The sequence below is a fragment of the Mustela putorius genome, unplaced genomic scaffold (genome assembly GCF_011764305.1).
Source record: "Mustela putorius furo isolate JIRA1106 unplaced genomic scaffold, ASM1176430v1.1 tig00003972_pilon_pilon_pilon, whole genome shotgun sequence".
In the NCBI taxonomy this organism is placed as follows: Eukaryota; Metazoa; Chordata; class Mammalia; order Carnivora; family Mustelidae; genus Mustela; species Mustela putorius.
In genome coordinates, this window is record NW_025422115.1 from 17,178,018 (window position 1) to 17,191,577 (window position 13,560).

The following is a 13,560-nucleotide window of genomic DNA, read 5'->3' on the forward strand; positions in this document are numbered from 1 at the left end:
TACAGAAGGAGAAGGAGGGGAGTTTCAGGGATGGAAAATACTTGGGCGACTGAAGGCCATAAATCCTGTTTTGGGGACTCAGAGTTAAGGTATAGAGAGAGCAAGCAGAGAAAGAGATACCATGTGGACGGCTGGAAATACAGGTCTGGAGGAAAGGAAAGCAGTCAGGAGATGAAAAAGTGGGAGAATTGGGGTACCTGGCTGGCTCAGTCGGTGGACTGTGCAACTCTTGACCTCGGGGTTGTGAGTTTGTGCCCCATGTTAGGGGTAGAGCTTACTTAAGAAAAGAAAGAAAGAGAGAGGGGAACAGAAGGAGAATTGGGGGTGTCCTTTCAGAAGTGGCAGGTGAGGATGCAGAAGTAGATACAACCAGCCCCAAGCAGATAACATCTAAGAGAAAAGAAAAGGGGAACCTAAAACAGCCTCCTGAAGATTCTCTGGGTGTTTTGGGGGAGTGTGTGGAGGAGTGTTTGGAGGGAAAAAAAAGAATAGCACTGGCTCACATGGCCAAGGGAACATGTGTCAAGGAGAATGAGGAGGTGGTGACCAGCAGCATCACACGAGGAGTGGAGTGGGGTGGGTAAGGGGGAGGGAAGGGAAGAGAGACACTTGGCAGCAAGCAGGTCACTGACGGCCTCTGGCAGGGCTTTGGGGTAGCAGGTCTGGACTGAGGGTGTCAGGGTGTGGGGGAGGGCAGCATCTAGAAATATGAAGTCGTTTTAAGAAGGACAAAGTGGGATAGTTTAACAGAAACACAGAGTGACAAAAGGTTTTCATTTTTGTTTTGTTTTTGAAGATTAGGACTTGAGCAATTTGTGGGCCAAGGGGAAGGAGAGATGAAAGATTCCGTGGGGGCGAGTCGGTGATGGCTGGTCTCTGTGGAGATGGGAGGAATTGTGAGCCATGAGTTAATCTTCGCAAAATTCATTTCAACACCATCACCACCACCCCCCTTTTTTTTTTTAATTTAAATTTTGTTAGTTACCACACAGTGCAATTTTGGTTTCTGGAGTAGAATTCAGTGATTCGTCACTTCCATGTAGCACCCGGTGCTCATCACTGGTGCCCTCCCTAGTGCTCGCTTCGGCAGCACATATACTAAAACTGGTGCCCTCCCTAATCCCCATCACCCATCTAGCCCATCCCCCCACCCACCTCCCTCTGTCATCCCTCAGTTTGTTCTTTGTCCTTAAGAGTCAATTATGGAGGGGTGCCTGGGTGGCTCAGTGGTTTAAGCCTCTGCCTTCAGCTCAGGTCATGATCTCAGGGTCCTGGGATTGAGCCCCACATCAGGCTCTCTGCTCAGCGGGGAGCCTGCTTCCCCCTCTCTCTCTGCCTACTTGCGATCTCTCTCTATCAAATAAATAAATAAAAATCTTAAAAAAAAAAAAGAGTCAATTATGGATGGGGCACCTGGGCGGCTCAGTTCCTAAGTGTCTGCCTTCAGCTCAGGTCATGATCCCAGGGTCCTGGAATTAAACCCTGCATCTGGCTCCCTGCTCTGCAGGGGACCTGCTTCTCCCTCTGCCACTCCCCCTGCTTGTGTTCCCTCTCTGGCTGTCTCTCTCTCTGTCAAATAAATAAAATCTTTAAAAAAAAGTCACTTCTGGCTTGTTCCCCTCTCTCCTTTTTTTCTTTTCCCCCTTCCCATATGTTCTGTTTTCTTTTTAAAATTCTACATATGAGTGAGATCATATGGTATTTGTCTTTCTCTGACTTATTTCACTTAGCATAATACACTCTAGCTCCATCCATGTCATTGCAAATAGCAAGATTTCATTCTTCATCCTCCCCTTCCTTAAGGCAGATTTCCCAACATTCTTTGTACAGTATTTGGGGTCACCAGTTTCGGAAATGATGATCTACATTAAGAGCATCTCAAGGTCAGGGACCTCATTCATCTCTGAGGTGTAGCCCCTGGAACAGAATAGTGATAAGAATGGCAGGTAGACAGACAAAGTAAGGGGAGGAAGAAGGTCCCATTACCCAGACACAGGAGGCAACGTAGAAAGAATTGGTATGGATGCAGGAAATGAAGATAAGGGGAGAAGTTGAAGCTCACAGTGAGCAGCCTCTATCCCATCAGCTGAGACAAGTCAACTAAGAGCAAGTGGGGCAGAGGTCTACAGTCAGCCTTGTGTGTATTTTCACTATACATATAGGATGTGAATTCTTTGTCATTGCAAACATTGCAGCAGCACACCCCTGTTGATTTTCTTTTCTTTAGGGTTTAATTTTTCTTTTTCTTAAAATTTTTTTAAAGATTTTATTTATTTATTTGACAGACAGAGATCACAAGTAGGCAGAGAGGCAGGCAGAGAGAGAGGAAGGGGAGCAGGCTCCCCGCTGAGCAGAGAGCCCAATGTGGGGCTTGATCCCAGGACCCCAGGATCATGACCAGAGCCAAAGACAGAGGCATTAACCCACTGAGCCACCCAGGTGCCCCTAGTGTTTAATTTTTCTAAGTAATCTCTCTACCCAGCATGTTGCTCAAATTCACAACCCGGAGATCAAGAGTCACAGGCTCTACTGACTGAGCCAGCTGGGTACCCCACCGCTGATAATTTTTTTTTAAGATTTTATTTATTTATTTGACAAACAGAGATCACATGTAGGCAGAGAGGCAGGCAGAGAGAAGGGAAAGCAGGCTCCCCACTGAGCATAGAGCCCAATGCAGAGCTCGATCCCAGGACCTTGAGATCATGACCTGAGCCCCCACTGATGATTTTTAATGCCTTTTTTTGTGTTCCTAGTTGATGCTGTCTGAGTGGTTAATTGACGTCCCTTCGGATTTGGGGCAGGAATGGATTGTGGTCGTGTGCCCTGTTGGAAAAAGAGCCCTGATTGTGGCCTCCAGGGTGAGTCGCTGCCTCCTCCCTATCCCAGCATGCCTGGTCTGTGGCGGGAGGGATTCTTTGCACTTTGTGTTCCTTTTTTTTGTTTTGTTTTGGTGAGCATCAAAGCAAGGTTTATTGAGCAATAGCAAAGTGAGAGCACAAAGCTCCCAAGGAGGGAGGGGGCCAGAAAGGGTTGCCACTGGGGTTTCTAAGTCCAAGGGTTTTTATAAGCTTGTTAGCGGGCTGTTTTCATCTGATTAACCCTCCCTGTGCCGGTCATCCAAACATGGGAAAGGGTGGAGGTCTCCTTCCAGGATGGTGTAAGATCCTTTCAAGAGTGGTTTCCTTGGGGCGCCTGGGTGGCTCAGTGGGTTAAAGCCTCTGCCTTCGGCTCAGGTCATGATCCCACAGTCCTGGGATCAAGCCCCACATCGGGCTCTCAGCTCACTGGGGAGCATACTTCCCTTCCTCTCTCTCTGCCTGCCTCTCTGCCTACTTGTGATCTCTGTCTGTCAAATAAATAAATAAAATCTTAAAAAAAAAAAAAGAATGGTTTCCTCTTAGGCCAGGGGCCCCTTGACCCTACTTGTCTGCCTTCCAACTGTCCTTCATCATTCTCCCCTCTGAAGAGGTAACCCTAACTGCTGTTAGGGGAGAAGGGTGGCGACCATTCAAAGCTACTTCCTGCTGGTCAGGGTGTTGGATGGGGCGGCTGTCAGGATTCCTCTAGTCCCAATCTATCAAGAGGTCCTCTGTAGATGTCTGATTTGACCTCCATGTGAGCCTCTGAAAGACCCCTCCCCTAGAAGATAAATAGGATAACTAACCGCTTGTTTGCTTTTCGGTGAACTGCTGGCTTTTAGGCGTAAATTAGGTTATTAATTGCTTATTAATTGCTCTTTTGCCCTTCTGTAACTGCTTGGCTTATAGAAATAATAGAAGACGCCATGATGGCATTCCTACCTTCCCCCTGCTTGTTCCCCCTCCCTGCCTCTCTCTGCGCGCACCTGCGTGGGTCCCCAAAGCCAATCAGCAAACTCCACTTATGCCTTTTTCAAAAGTTCTAACTGTCAACCAATCAGTTGCGCCCCACCCAAAACTTGTTTGTACCTGTCTATAAAAACCCGGCACCACCCCAGCTGGGTGTGCTCAGCTAGCAGGAGCTGCTGACCACCCGCAGGTGCGCGCTGACCACCCGCAGGCACCTGCGTAACAATAAAGAACCTCTTGCTGTTTGCATCCTGTGGCAGTGTTGAATTCTTGGGTAAGGGGATCCGCAGGCCTTTCACCTCCATCTGAACCACCTTTCGGAGTTTGATGACCTTTATCTGTTAGTTGTCCTTAACAATGGTGCAGATCCTGAACGAGCCCCTATAAATGTTTTAGGACTTTATTCTCTGTCGGTGCCTGTGGTTCTTGGTCACACCACTTTGAAGAATGAAGAGGTAGACCAGACAGAGTAGTGGGCAGCAAAGCAAGGTTTAATGACCAACAGCAAAGTGAGGGTACAAAGCTCCCAAGGAGGGAGGGGGCCTGAGAAGGTCACCTGTGCTTTGAGTTCCCTATCTCTTGCAGCCACTGGGTCTGGTATGGGTGTTGAAACACTTTGCTGCAGGAGGGCTAAGTTGAGAGCCGTCTTTGGGCCTGACACCCCTGCAGACTGTGGAAGCAGAGGGTGAGGAGACCTTGATGCCTAATGGGAATGGTAACTTTCCACACAGGGTTCTACCAGTGCCTACACCAAGAGTGGTTACTGTGTCAACAGGTTTTCTTCCCTTCTGCCAGGGGGCAACAGACGGAATTCAACAACAGCAAAAGGTACCTACATAAAATTATCTATTTATTCAGTTTGTTTGTGTGTTTAGAAATATATATTTTAGGGCGCCTGGGTGGCTCAGTGGGTTAAGCCTCTGCCTTCGGCTCAGGTCATGATCCTAGGGTCCTGGGATCGAGTCCCACATCGGGCTCTCTGCTTGGCAGGGAGCCTGCTTCCTCCTCTTCTCTCTCTGCCTGCCTCTCTGCCTACTTATGATCTCGCTCTGTCAAATAAATAAAATATTTCAAAAAAAAAAAAAAAGAAAGAAATATATATTTTAAAGTAATCTCTGCACTCAACAGGGGTTCAAACTCCTGACCCCAAGGTCAAGAGTCACAAGTTCTACCAACTGAGCCAGCCAGGTGCACTATTTATTAAGTTTTGTAATTAGTAAAAGACAGTGGAAGGTCCTTGGTTACTTGCTTTAAAGACTCACTTTGAAAGTATACCTTTGAAACTGTAGCTCTAGATTTAGGCCATCTCCTTCAAGTTCAAGGAAGTTGAATCCACTGAATTCAGGCCGTCTTCAAGGTCAGGCCTCCTCAGTTACAGAACAGATGCAGTCCTGTGAGGACTGCTGGGCAACAAACCCCTGAATTATAGTCGACACACCTTCCCCATGGACACCCATTACAAGGTGACACATGCAGTTTTGGGTGGGGGAGGTCCCTTGGAATGCCGAGTGTAAATTGGTGAGCTGCTTCTGGGGCTTCCTGCCAAATTCCCTGTCCTCCTTTATCATTGTTCTAACCATAGCCTCTCCAACCTAGGCTCTGCTGAGGAGACTAAGTTCATGGAGGTTAAATCATTTGCGGGCAGTCATTCATCGAAGTGGCAGAGCTGGACCTGAAACGCTGTTCTCTTCCCTGCCGACTCAGGCTCCCTGGGTGGTTCTTCATGTGCTTGTTACTCAGCCTAGCCTTTCCTGTTAGCTTCTAGAGGGTCTCACATGTGCCCTTTGGCTCACCCATCCTCACGTCTTTCCCCTACTCCTTACACCCACTCCTAGCTCTGGTCAGCTCACTTGCCTGCTTGTTACCCCCATGTGGCCAGTTCGTTTCAAACCTGGAGGCCTTTCCTCATGTCAGGTCAGTATTCTGGCCTGAAATGCCCTCCCACCTCCCTTCTGCCCTGTTGTTTTAATCCTCTGATCCCGGAAAACTACATCTCTTCCATGCTATCTCTTCCGTGAAGCATTTCCTGCTTCTTTAGTCTCCCTCTTCTGGAATTCCTGTTGCTCTTAGTTTGTGTGGTACAGTTCCACTCTTGGTTCTTTTTCTCTGTGATCATCTTATCTCTTTACCTAGATTGTAAGTTCCTTAAAGGCAGGGACTACTTAGAGTTAATATTCCCCACAGAACACACCACCTATGATAGGAACTCAAAGTGCATGTAAATTAAAATGGAAGATGGCTTGCTTTTGGATTGGAGCTTTCCTAAGATGAGTAAATGTCCCAGTTTATCTAAAAGTTTAGAATTCCCACCTGGCTTAAGGGTCGCCTTGATCTCTTTCATGCTGTCCTGCTCACATCACCCTTCAGCAGTACCAGGAGCAAGAAAGGGCCAAGAAGAACTTTCTCCCTGGGGTGCGTGGGTGGCTTAGTCATTGAGCATCTACCTTTAGCTAAGGTCATGATCCCGGGGTTCCAGGATCGGGACCTGCATCAGGCTCCCTGCTTCACGGGAGGCCTGCTTCTCCCTCTCCCACTCCCCCTGCTTGGGTTCCCTCTCTCGCTGTGTCTCTGTCAAATAAATAAATAAAATCTTAAAAAAAAAAAAAAAAACACCTTTCTCTCTAATGAAGTCTGATTGGAACGGGCACCCGGTACTCACTTTCTGCTCTGTGTCCCCAGACTACACCATTCTGGACTGCATTTATAGTGAGGTGAACCAGACCTACTACGTTCTGGATGTGATGTGCTGGCGGGGACACCCTTTTTATGATTGCCAGGTAAGGACGGGTCCTCTCCTCGCGTCTTCCCCTGTTTTCTCCTCTCCTCCCAGGAAAGTGACTACGCATGTGGGTTTGGTACGTGACCAGCTTCTATGTGTGCACAGGATGTGGTATATCAAGAACATTATCTAATGTTCCTTGTATCTTTGTGTTTAAATTAGCTTCGTTTAAAAAAAAAAAAGAAGAAGTAGGAGGAACTAAGGGAAGTACAGCAATCTTGAGGGGAGGAAAGAGTGAAACGGAGCAGAGGGGGTAGGCTGGGACTTTGTAAAAGTTGCAGCCGCCCCCTCCCCTCTCTCCAGAGTAGAGGAGGATTGCTGGCAGGGAAGACTGTGGGCAACAGGGATGCCACCTTGTGCAGGCTGCGCAAGGAAGAGAAGGTGGAATTAAGTCACCATCAGAGAGTCTCCAGCCAGCTCCGCTGTCTTGCCAACCACATCCTGACCCTGAAAACAGCAGGGCCTCCTTCGTATGACACAATGGCTCGAATCTCTGAGGGGCCAGTTCTGGAAGGAGATTTTCCGAATGAGGAGAACCCCCCCAATATTGTCCCCTCAAGTTTCACCTTCCCCCAAGGTTTTTCTGAGATTGGCGATTCCTATGAGTGACAGTCGCAGACCCTGGAGTGAAGCTGGGTCAACTCCTTAGACTCCATTTCTGTTCCCAACACTCCCGCAACATTGTCTCAGTTGTCTAGTGGTGATTTTTTTGTCCTCCCTGTCAATTAGTTTATCACAGTCCTTCTCACTGTGGTTAGAAATGCAAATTGGCAGACCTTATGAATCTGAGACTCTGGGGTCAGCTCACATTTTAACAAGCTTCAGGACCATCCTCATGTAGGCCCAAGTGTGAATCGCAGGTTGTCACCATAGGCTGCTGCTTTCTGTAGCCATGAGCCAGAGCATGGTTTCCGAAAGTACGAGGCTAGTTGGTGGTGCCACAGAATTCGAAAACATGCATTGTCCTAACAATAATAGCTAAGACTTGCATTGCCAAGCACGTTTGAGCACTATCTCACTGAAGCCCTTATAACGACACTCTAAGGTGAGTGCTGTTGTCATTCCTCACATATAGGCATGGGAAGCTGAGAGCCACAGATGGTAAGTACCTTGCTCTAGAGCAGAGACACACCTAAAACTCAGACCTCATAAAATCAGTGTTGAACATATTTTCCTTTAATTTTGCTGAAGGATATTTCATAACATGTATTCACAACCTGTAAATTTGGTTACTAGAATTACCTTTATTTCGGGGCGCCTGGGTGGCTCAGCTGGCTAAGCGTCTGCCTTAGGCTCAGGTCATGATCCTGTGGTCCTGGGATTGAGCCTCATGTCAGGCTTCCTGCTCAGCAAGGAACCTGCTTCTCCGTCTGCCCTGCCTCCTGCTTCTGTGCACACCACATGTACACGCTCTCTCTCTCAAATAAATAAAATCCTTAAAAATAAATAAAATTACCTGTATTTCTATAATATATAGAATAGACTTCTTAAAAAAATTTTTTTTAAGTTTTTATTTATTTAACAGAGAGAGATACAGCGAGAAAGGGAACATAAGCAGGGGGAGTGGGAGAGGGAGAAGCAGTCTTCCTGCAGAACAGGGAGCCTGATGCAGGGCTTGATCCCAGGATGCTAGGATCATGACCTGAGCTGAAGGCAGACACTTAATGACAGCCACCCAGGCACCCCAGACTTTTTTTAATTTTTAAAAGCAAAATAATGTACAAGAAACAAAAGGCATCAGGAATTCAGAAAATAAAATAGTTTATAAGAAGTTACAACTACATAGTAGTTTCTTTTCTTTTTTTTTTTTTTTAAAGATTTTATTTATTTATTTGACAGAGATCACAAGTAGGTGGAGAGGCAGGCAGAGAGAGAGGAGGAAGCAGGCTCCTCACCGAGCAGAGAGCCTGATGTGGGGCTCGATCCCAGGACCCTGGGATCATGACCTGAGCCGAAGGCAGAGGCTTTAACCCACTGAGCTACCCAGGTGCCCTACAAAGTAGTTTCTAATCCTCAGAATTAAAATAAAACAGATGTTAACATAATGTGCTTTGGAGTTAGAGTACAGGGTCACCTTGTATTTTCTGTGGGGAAATGATACAATCTCTGTGGGCCTCAGAGTCCTCAACTGTAGAATAGAGATAATCATAATCCAACTCTCAGAGTGTGGTTGAGGGTTAATAATGATGTGCATAAAGTCCTTAGCATGGAGCCTGACACCAAGTAGGCCTTCAGTGATATATGTTGGCTCGACTACTATTAAAAAACCTTACTGGCAGGGCACCTGGGTGGCTCAGTGGGTTAAAGCCTCTGCCTTTGGCTCTGGTCATGATCCCAGGCTCCTGGGATCAAGCCCCACATCGTGCTCTTTGCTCAGCAGGGAGTCTGCTTCCCCCTCTCTCTGCCTGTCTCTCTGCCTACCTGTCTCTCTTTCTCTGTCAAATAAATAAATAAAATCTTTTTAAAAACAATTTTTTAAAATAAATAAATAAAATAAAAATCCTTTAAAAAAAAAAAACTTTACTGGGTTTTAAGAAAAAAATCTTCAGGGGCGCCTGGGTGGTTCAGTGGGTTAAAGCCTCGGCCTTTGGCTCAGGTCATGATCCCAGGGTCCTGGGATCGAGCCCCACATCTTGCTCTCTGCTCAGCGGGGAGCCTGCTTCCTCCTCTCTCTGCCTGCCTCTCTGCCTACTTGTGATCTCTGTCAAATAAGTAAATAAAATAAAATTAAAAAATCTTCAAGATTTTATAAACATATTCCTGACCTTATGGCAGTATTTTAAGGAATAATGAGGGTAATGATAGAGGGGCTTAGGTCTCTAAAAATTAGGTGGCTATTTAGAATGGGGAGTTTTGTTCATGTTATAGTTTGAAATGAGCAGCATTTCATCTTTCTGTTTCCCTTCTCTGTGGCAGACTGATTTCCGGTTCTACTGGATGCATTCAAAGCTACCAGAAGAAGGACTGGGAGAGAAAACCAAGCTCAATCCTGTAAGGCCTGGTGTTAGGACTGTAGGATTCTTTAGGGGGGGTTGGTTTGGATTGTTCTCTTATCTAAATATAATCATTATGAATGAAATTATCTTGTTGTTGAGGTAGCATGGCACAATGGGAAGGATGTGGGCTTACCAGCCTTTCACATCTGAACCAGTTTTGGCTTTAACAATTACTAGCTAAAGTTGATAATCTAATTTGGCCTTAGTTTCTCCATCTGTGTAATAGGGTTAATAACACCCGCTTTACAGGGTTGTTCTAAGAACCAAGGGATGTGAAGTGTGCATGTTCTCCTAACATGATGCTTATGGTAGTCACTCAATAAATATAAAATGATAGTTGATATAAAATGCTAGTAACTGCTTTTATTAATAATGCTCTTTAGAGCTCTAGTATAGTGGTTCTCAAACTGTAGCATTGTCAGCAGTATCCGGAGGCCTGGTAAACATAGATGCCCTTTGGAGTTTCTGATTCAGTAGGTCAGGGTGAGCCTGAGGATTTGCATTTCTAACTCTGGGGAGTGTTGCTGCTGCTGCTAGTCCACAGACCACACTTTGAGAACTTCTGTTCTTGTATCTAAGCTGAGAGTGACCTCATCTAGTCAGCTGCCTCATTTGACAGATGAGGATGTAAGCTCAGAGAGGGGACTGCCTTCCCCAAGGTCCCACAGCCCAGGATGCCAGCCCCTGTGTCTTTGCTACCCACTCAGCAATTAAATATGCAACAGCTACGTTCAGGGCATTTTATTAGCAAAGCCCTGTAGATTGGCATTTGCTTGGATTGCTTACAACACTTTTAAAGGCATTTGGATAACCAATTACAGGACAGGTCAGCATCAGTGATGTTACCAGGAAGGTCCTGGAAGAACATATATGAGGAAGGGGAGCATGGGAGCAGCTGTGTCTGAAATGTTCTAAGAGCTCTGCATGTATTATTCCACTAAACCTGTGCAACGATCCTATGAGGGAGATACTTTTATTATCCTATTTCATAGATGGGAAAGCAGAGATATATACAGATGAAATGATGCAAAATTGGGAGTGAAACCCAACCAATCTGACTTTAGAGTTTTAGTCCTAATCACTTTGTTACACTTTTTGTTCAGGCTAAAAATCCATGCTGATATGAAAGGAGCTGTACTAGCCCTTCTTAGGACTGTCATATGGCTTCAAGAATAACATATGGTCCCTAAATCTAGCACAGGACAGTGGTTCTCAGTCCTGGTTGTGTGTCAGAATCAACTGGATAGCTTTAAAGAAAAAAAAGAAAGAAAGAAAAAATGCCTGGGACTCATCCCAGGCCAATTCAGTCAGAATCTTGGGGTGGGGCCTGGACTTGAGTGATTTTTAAGAGTTCCCTTGGTGATTCTTGTGGCTAAAGCAAGGTTGAGAATTAACAACCCAGTAATTCAGAGGGTGGGGGTGGGTAGGGAAGGATGAGACTGAACTTTTCTTCTTTAATACAGTTTCACTTGCTGGAACCAATATTATTTGTAACATGTACTAATTCTTTGCTCTAATTTATTTTAGTTTAAATTTGTCGGACTAAAGAATTTCCCTTGTACTCCGGAGAGCCTATGTAAGGTGCTGTCTATGGATTTCCCTTTTGAGGTAACCACCTTTGTCCTTACTGCGCTGATGAGACTGCAGGACGCAGGGAAGCTTGGTCATGTAGACTCTTCAGATATCCTCTGACTTTGCTGTGTCAGAGCATCAGAGAAGGGCTGGAAGCTGATTCCTGGGAAAGATGTGCCACTGCCCTTCAAAACCTCAGCTCTGCCCGACTAGATAAGTCAGAATGCCAGAGCTGGAAGGGCCCTGGAAGGAAAGCTCATCTACACCCCTCATTGTATAGATGGAAAGGTGGGGGCACAGTTAGGGACAAGGCTTCCTTCCATTCCTAGGTCCTTCTTGGGTACCTCTTTTCTGCTATGAACCTGAGAGCCAGGTCGCTTGTTTGACTGCCATAGCTGTGGATAGAGTTGAGGGCTTCTGTGACTGACAGACCAAGGGGGGGATGAACTCTTATCCTCCCTCCCAAGACAGATGGTCCCTGGGGTGGTGGTGCTTGCTGAGCAGTGGCTGAGAGCAGGGTGACCAGCCTGTCCAGTTTGTCCAGAACTTCCCCAGTTTAGCACTGGTCTCACGTCCCTAGAATCTCCTCAGTCCTGGGCAGTCTTTTGTCATCCTTAGAACCTGCAGTTACCGTCTCCAGGCTCAGCACAAAAACTTTTCTTTGCCCCTCACAACCTTTAAAATTTTTCCTAGTCACCCACAAGAATTTGCTTGAACTTGGAGCTCCTGGGTGGCTCAGTGGGTTAAGCCTCTGCCTTCAGCTCAGGTCATGATCTCAGGGTCCTGGGATCAAGCCCCGCATCGGGCTCTCTGCTCAGCCAGGAGCCTGCTTCCCTGCCCCCGCCCCCACACCTCTCTGCCTATTTGTGATCTCTCTCTCTGTCAAATAAATAAATAAAATCTTTAAAAAAAAAAAAAAAAGAATTTGCTTGAACCCAATATTTTGCTAAAGGGGTCACAGCTCCCAGGGCACCTGGGTGGCTCAGTGGGTTAATCCTATGCCTTAGGCTCAGGTCATGGTCTCAGGATCCTGGGATCGAGCCCCATATTGGGCTCTCTGCTCAGCAGGGAACGTGCTTCCTCCTTTCCCTCTGCCTGCCTCTCTGCCTCCTTCTAATCTCTCTCTCTGTCAAACAAATAAATAAAATCTTAAAAAAAGAAAAAAAAAGGATCACAGCTTCCCAAATGAGGAAATGGCAAAGGCCAAGTTGCCTTCATTTCTGGGAGTCAATTAAGAAGGTGGTAAGAACACCATCTTTATTTATAATCCGTATGCCCCGGTGACAATAAATGCTTTTTAGAGATGAGTCACTGAATCGTGGAAAAGAAAATGTGGGACTGTAGGAGGTCTTCCCGTTGAGAAAAACTGAGTTTCCCAGAACATAGCTCGCAGACAATTTAGGGGGAGGTGTGGCAACCAACAATGGCATAGGGAACAGAGCTTCCTGACAGCCTGTTTCCCCTGTGCTCAGCAGTCCAGTGTCTTGGAGAGGCCTGTCCAGTTCCCCTGCTTTGTTCCCTGTGTGGAATACATTCCCCATTACAGAGACATCTGAGTGGTGAAAAATGCATGGAATCTGGGGACAGAAGACCTGGGCTCAAGTTGAATTTCAGCTTCATACTGTGTTTTTATTTTTATTTAGTTTTACTTATTTTTTTAATTTTTAAATTTTTTTTTAAGGATTTTTATTTGTTTACTTGAGAATGAAAGTGAGTAAGAGAGAGAAAGAGAGCACAAGTCAGGGAAGGGGCAGAGGGAGAGGGAGAAGCAGACTTCACATCAAATAGGGAGCCCAATATAAGGCCCCATCCCAGGACCCTGGGACTGTGACCCGAGCCAAAGGCAGATGCTTAACTGAGTCACCCAGGTGCCCCTGTTTTGTTTTCTTTTTAAGATTTATTTATTTTAGAGAGATTGAGAGCCCAAGTGGGAAGGGAGGGAAAGGAAGAGAGAATCTCATGCTGACACCATACTGAGCGTGGAGCCCCATGTGGGGCTCAATCTCATGACTCTGAGATCACCACCTGAGCTGAAACCAAGAGTCAGGCACTCAACCGACTCTGCCACCTGAGCCCCCCCATACTGTGTTTTTAGGGAGGACCCCAGAACTAGCCCTAGCCTCTTTTCTTAAACACCCTCGATGGTGAGCAGGAGGATAAAGTAGCGGGTAGCAAGCAGCCTGTAAACAAGAAGGTGCAATGTATGTTTTTATTTTCTAAAATTTAATTTACTAGGCCATTTCTTCATCTAGAGAAATTGTGCACATGTGAGAAACAAGGATTCTTCTCCCTCTGGCAGTGATCCAGAAAAGGGAGTTGGCCCGCTAGAGCTGCCCCTGTGTGCCTAGGCTCTTCTGGAAACAGGGGGGCCCAGAAGTCATTTTGG

At 46.2% G+C, this 13,560-nt stretch overlaps 1 protein-coding gene across 6 annotated transcripts in view; it reads left to right on the plus strand.

Moving 5' to 3' along the window:
• SNUPN (snurportin 1) overlaps positions 1–13,560 on the plus strand; it is a 42,230-nt gene that overhangs the window by 28,052 nt on the left and 618 nt on the right. For all 6 annotated transcript variants that reach the window (XM_004758463.3, XM_004758465.3, XM_004758467.3 and 3 more), the window contains 5 exons: positions 2,754–2,858; positions 4,559–4,655; positions 6,507–6,604; positions 9,523–9,597; positions 11,130–11,210. In XM_004758463.3, the coding sequence (XP_004758520.1) occupies positions 2,754–2,858; positions 4,559–4,655; positions 6,507–6,604; positions 9,523–9,597; positions 11,130–11,210 (456 nt within the window). The remainder of the gene's footprint in view (positions 1–2,753; positions 2,859–4,558; positions 4,656–6,506; positions 6,605–9,522; positions 9,598–11,129; positions 11,211–13,560) is intronic.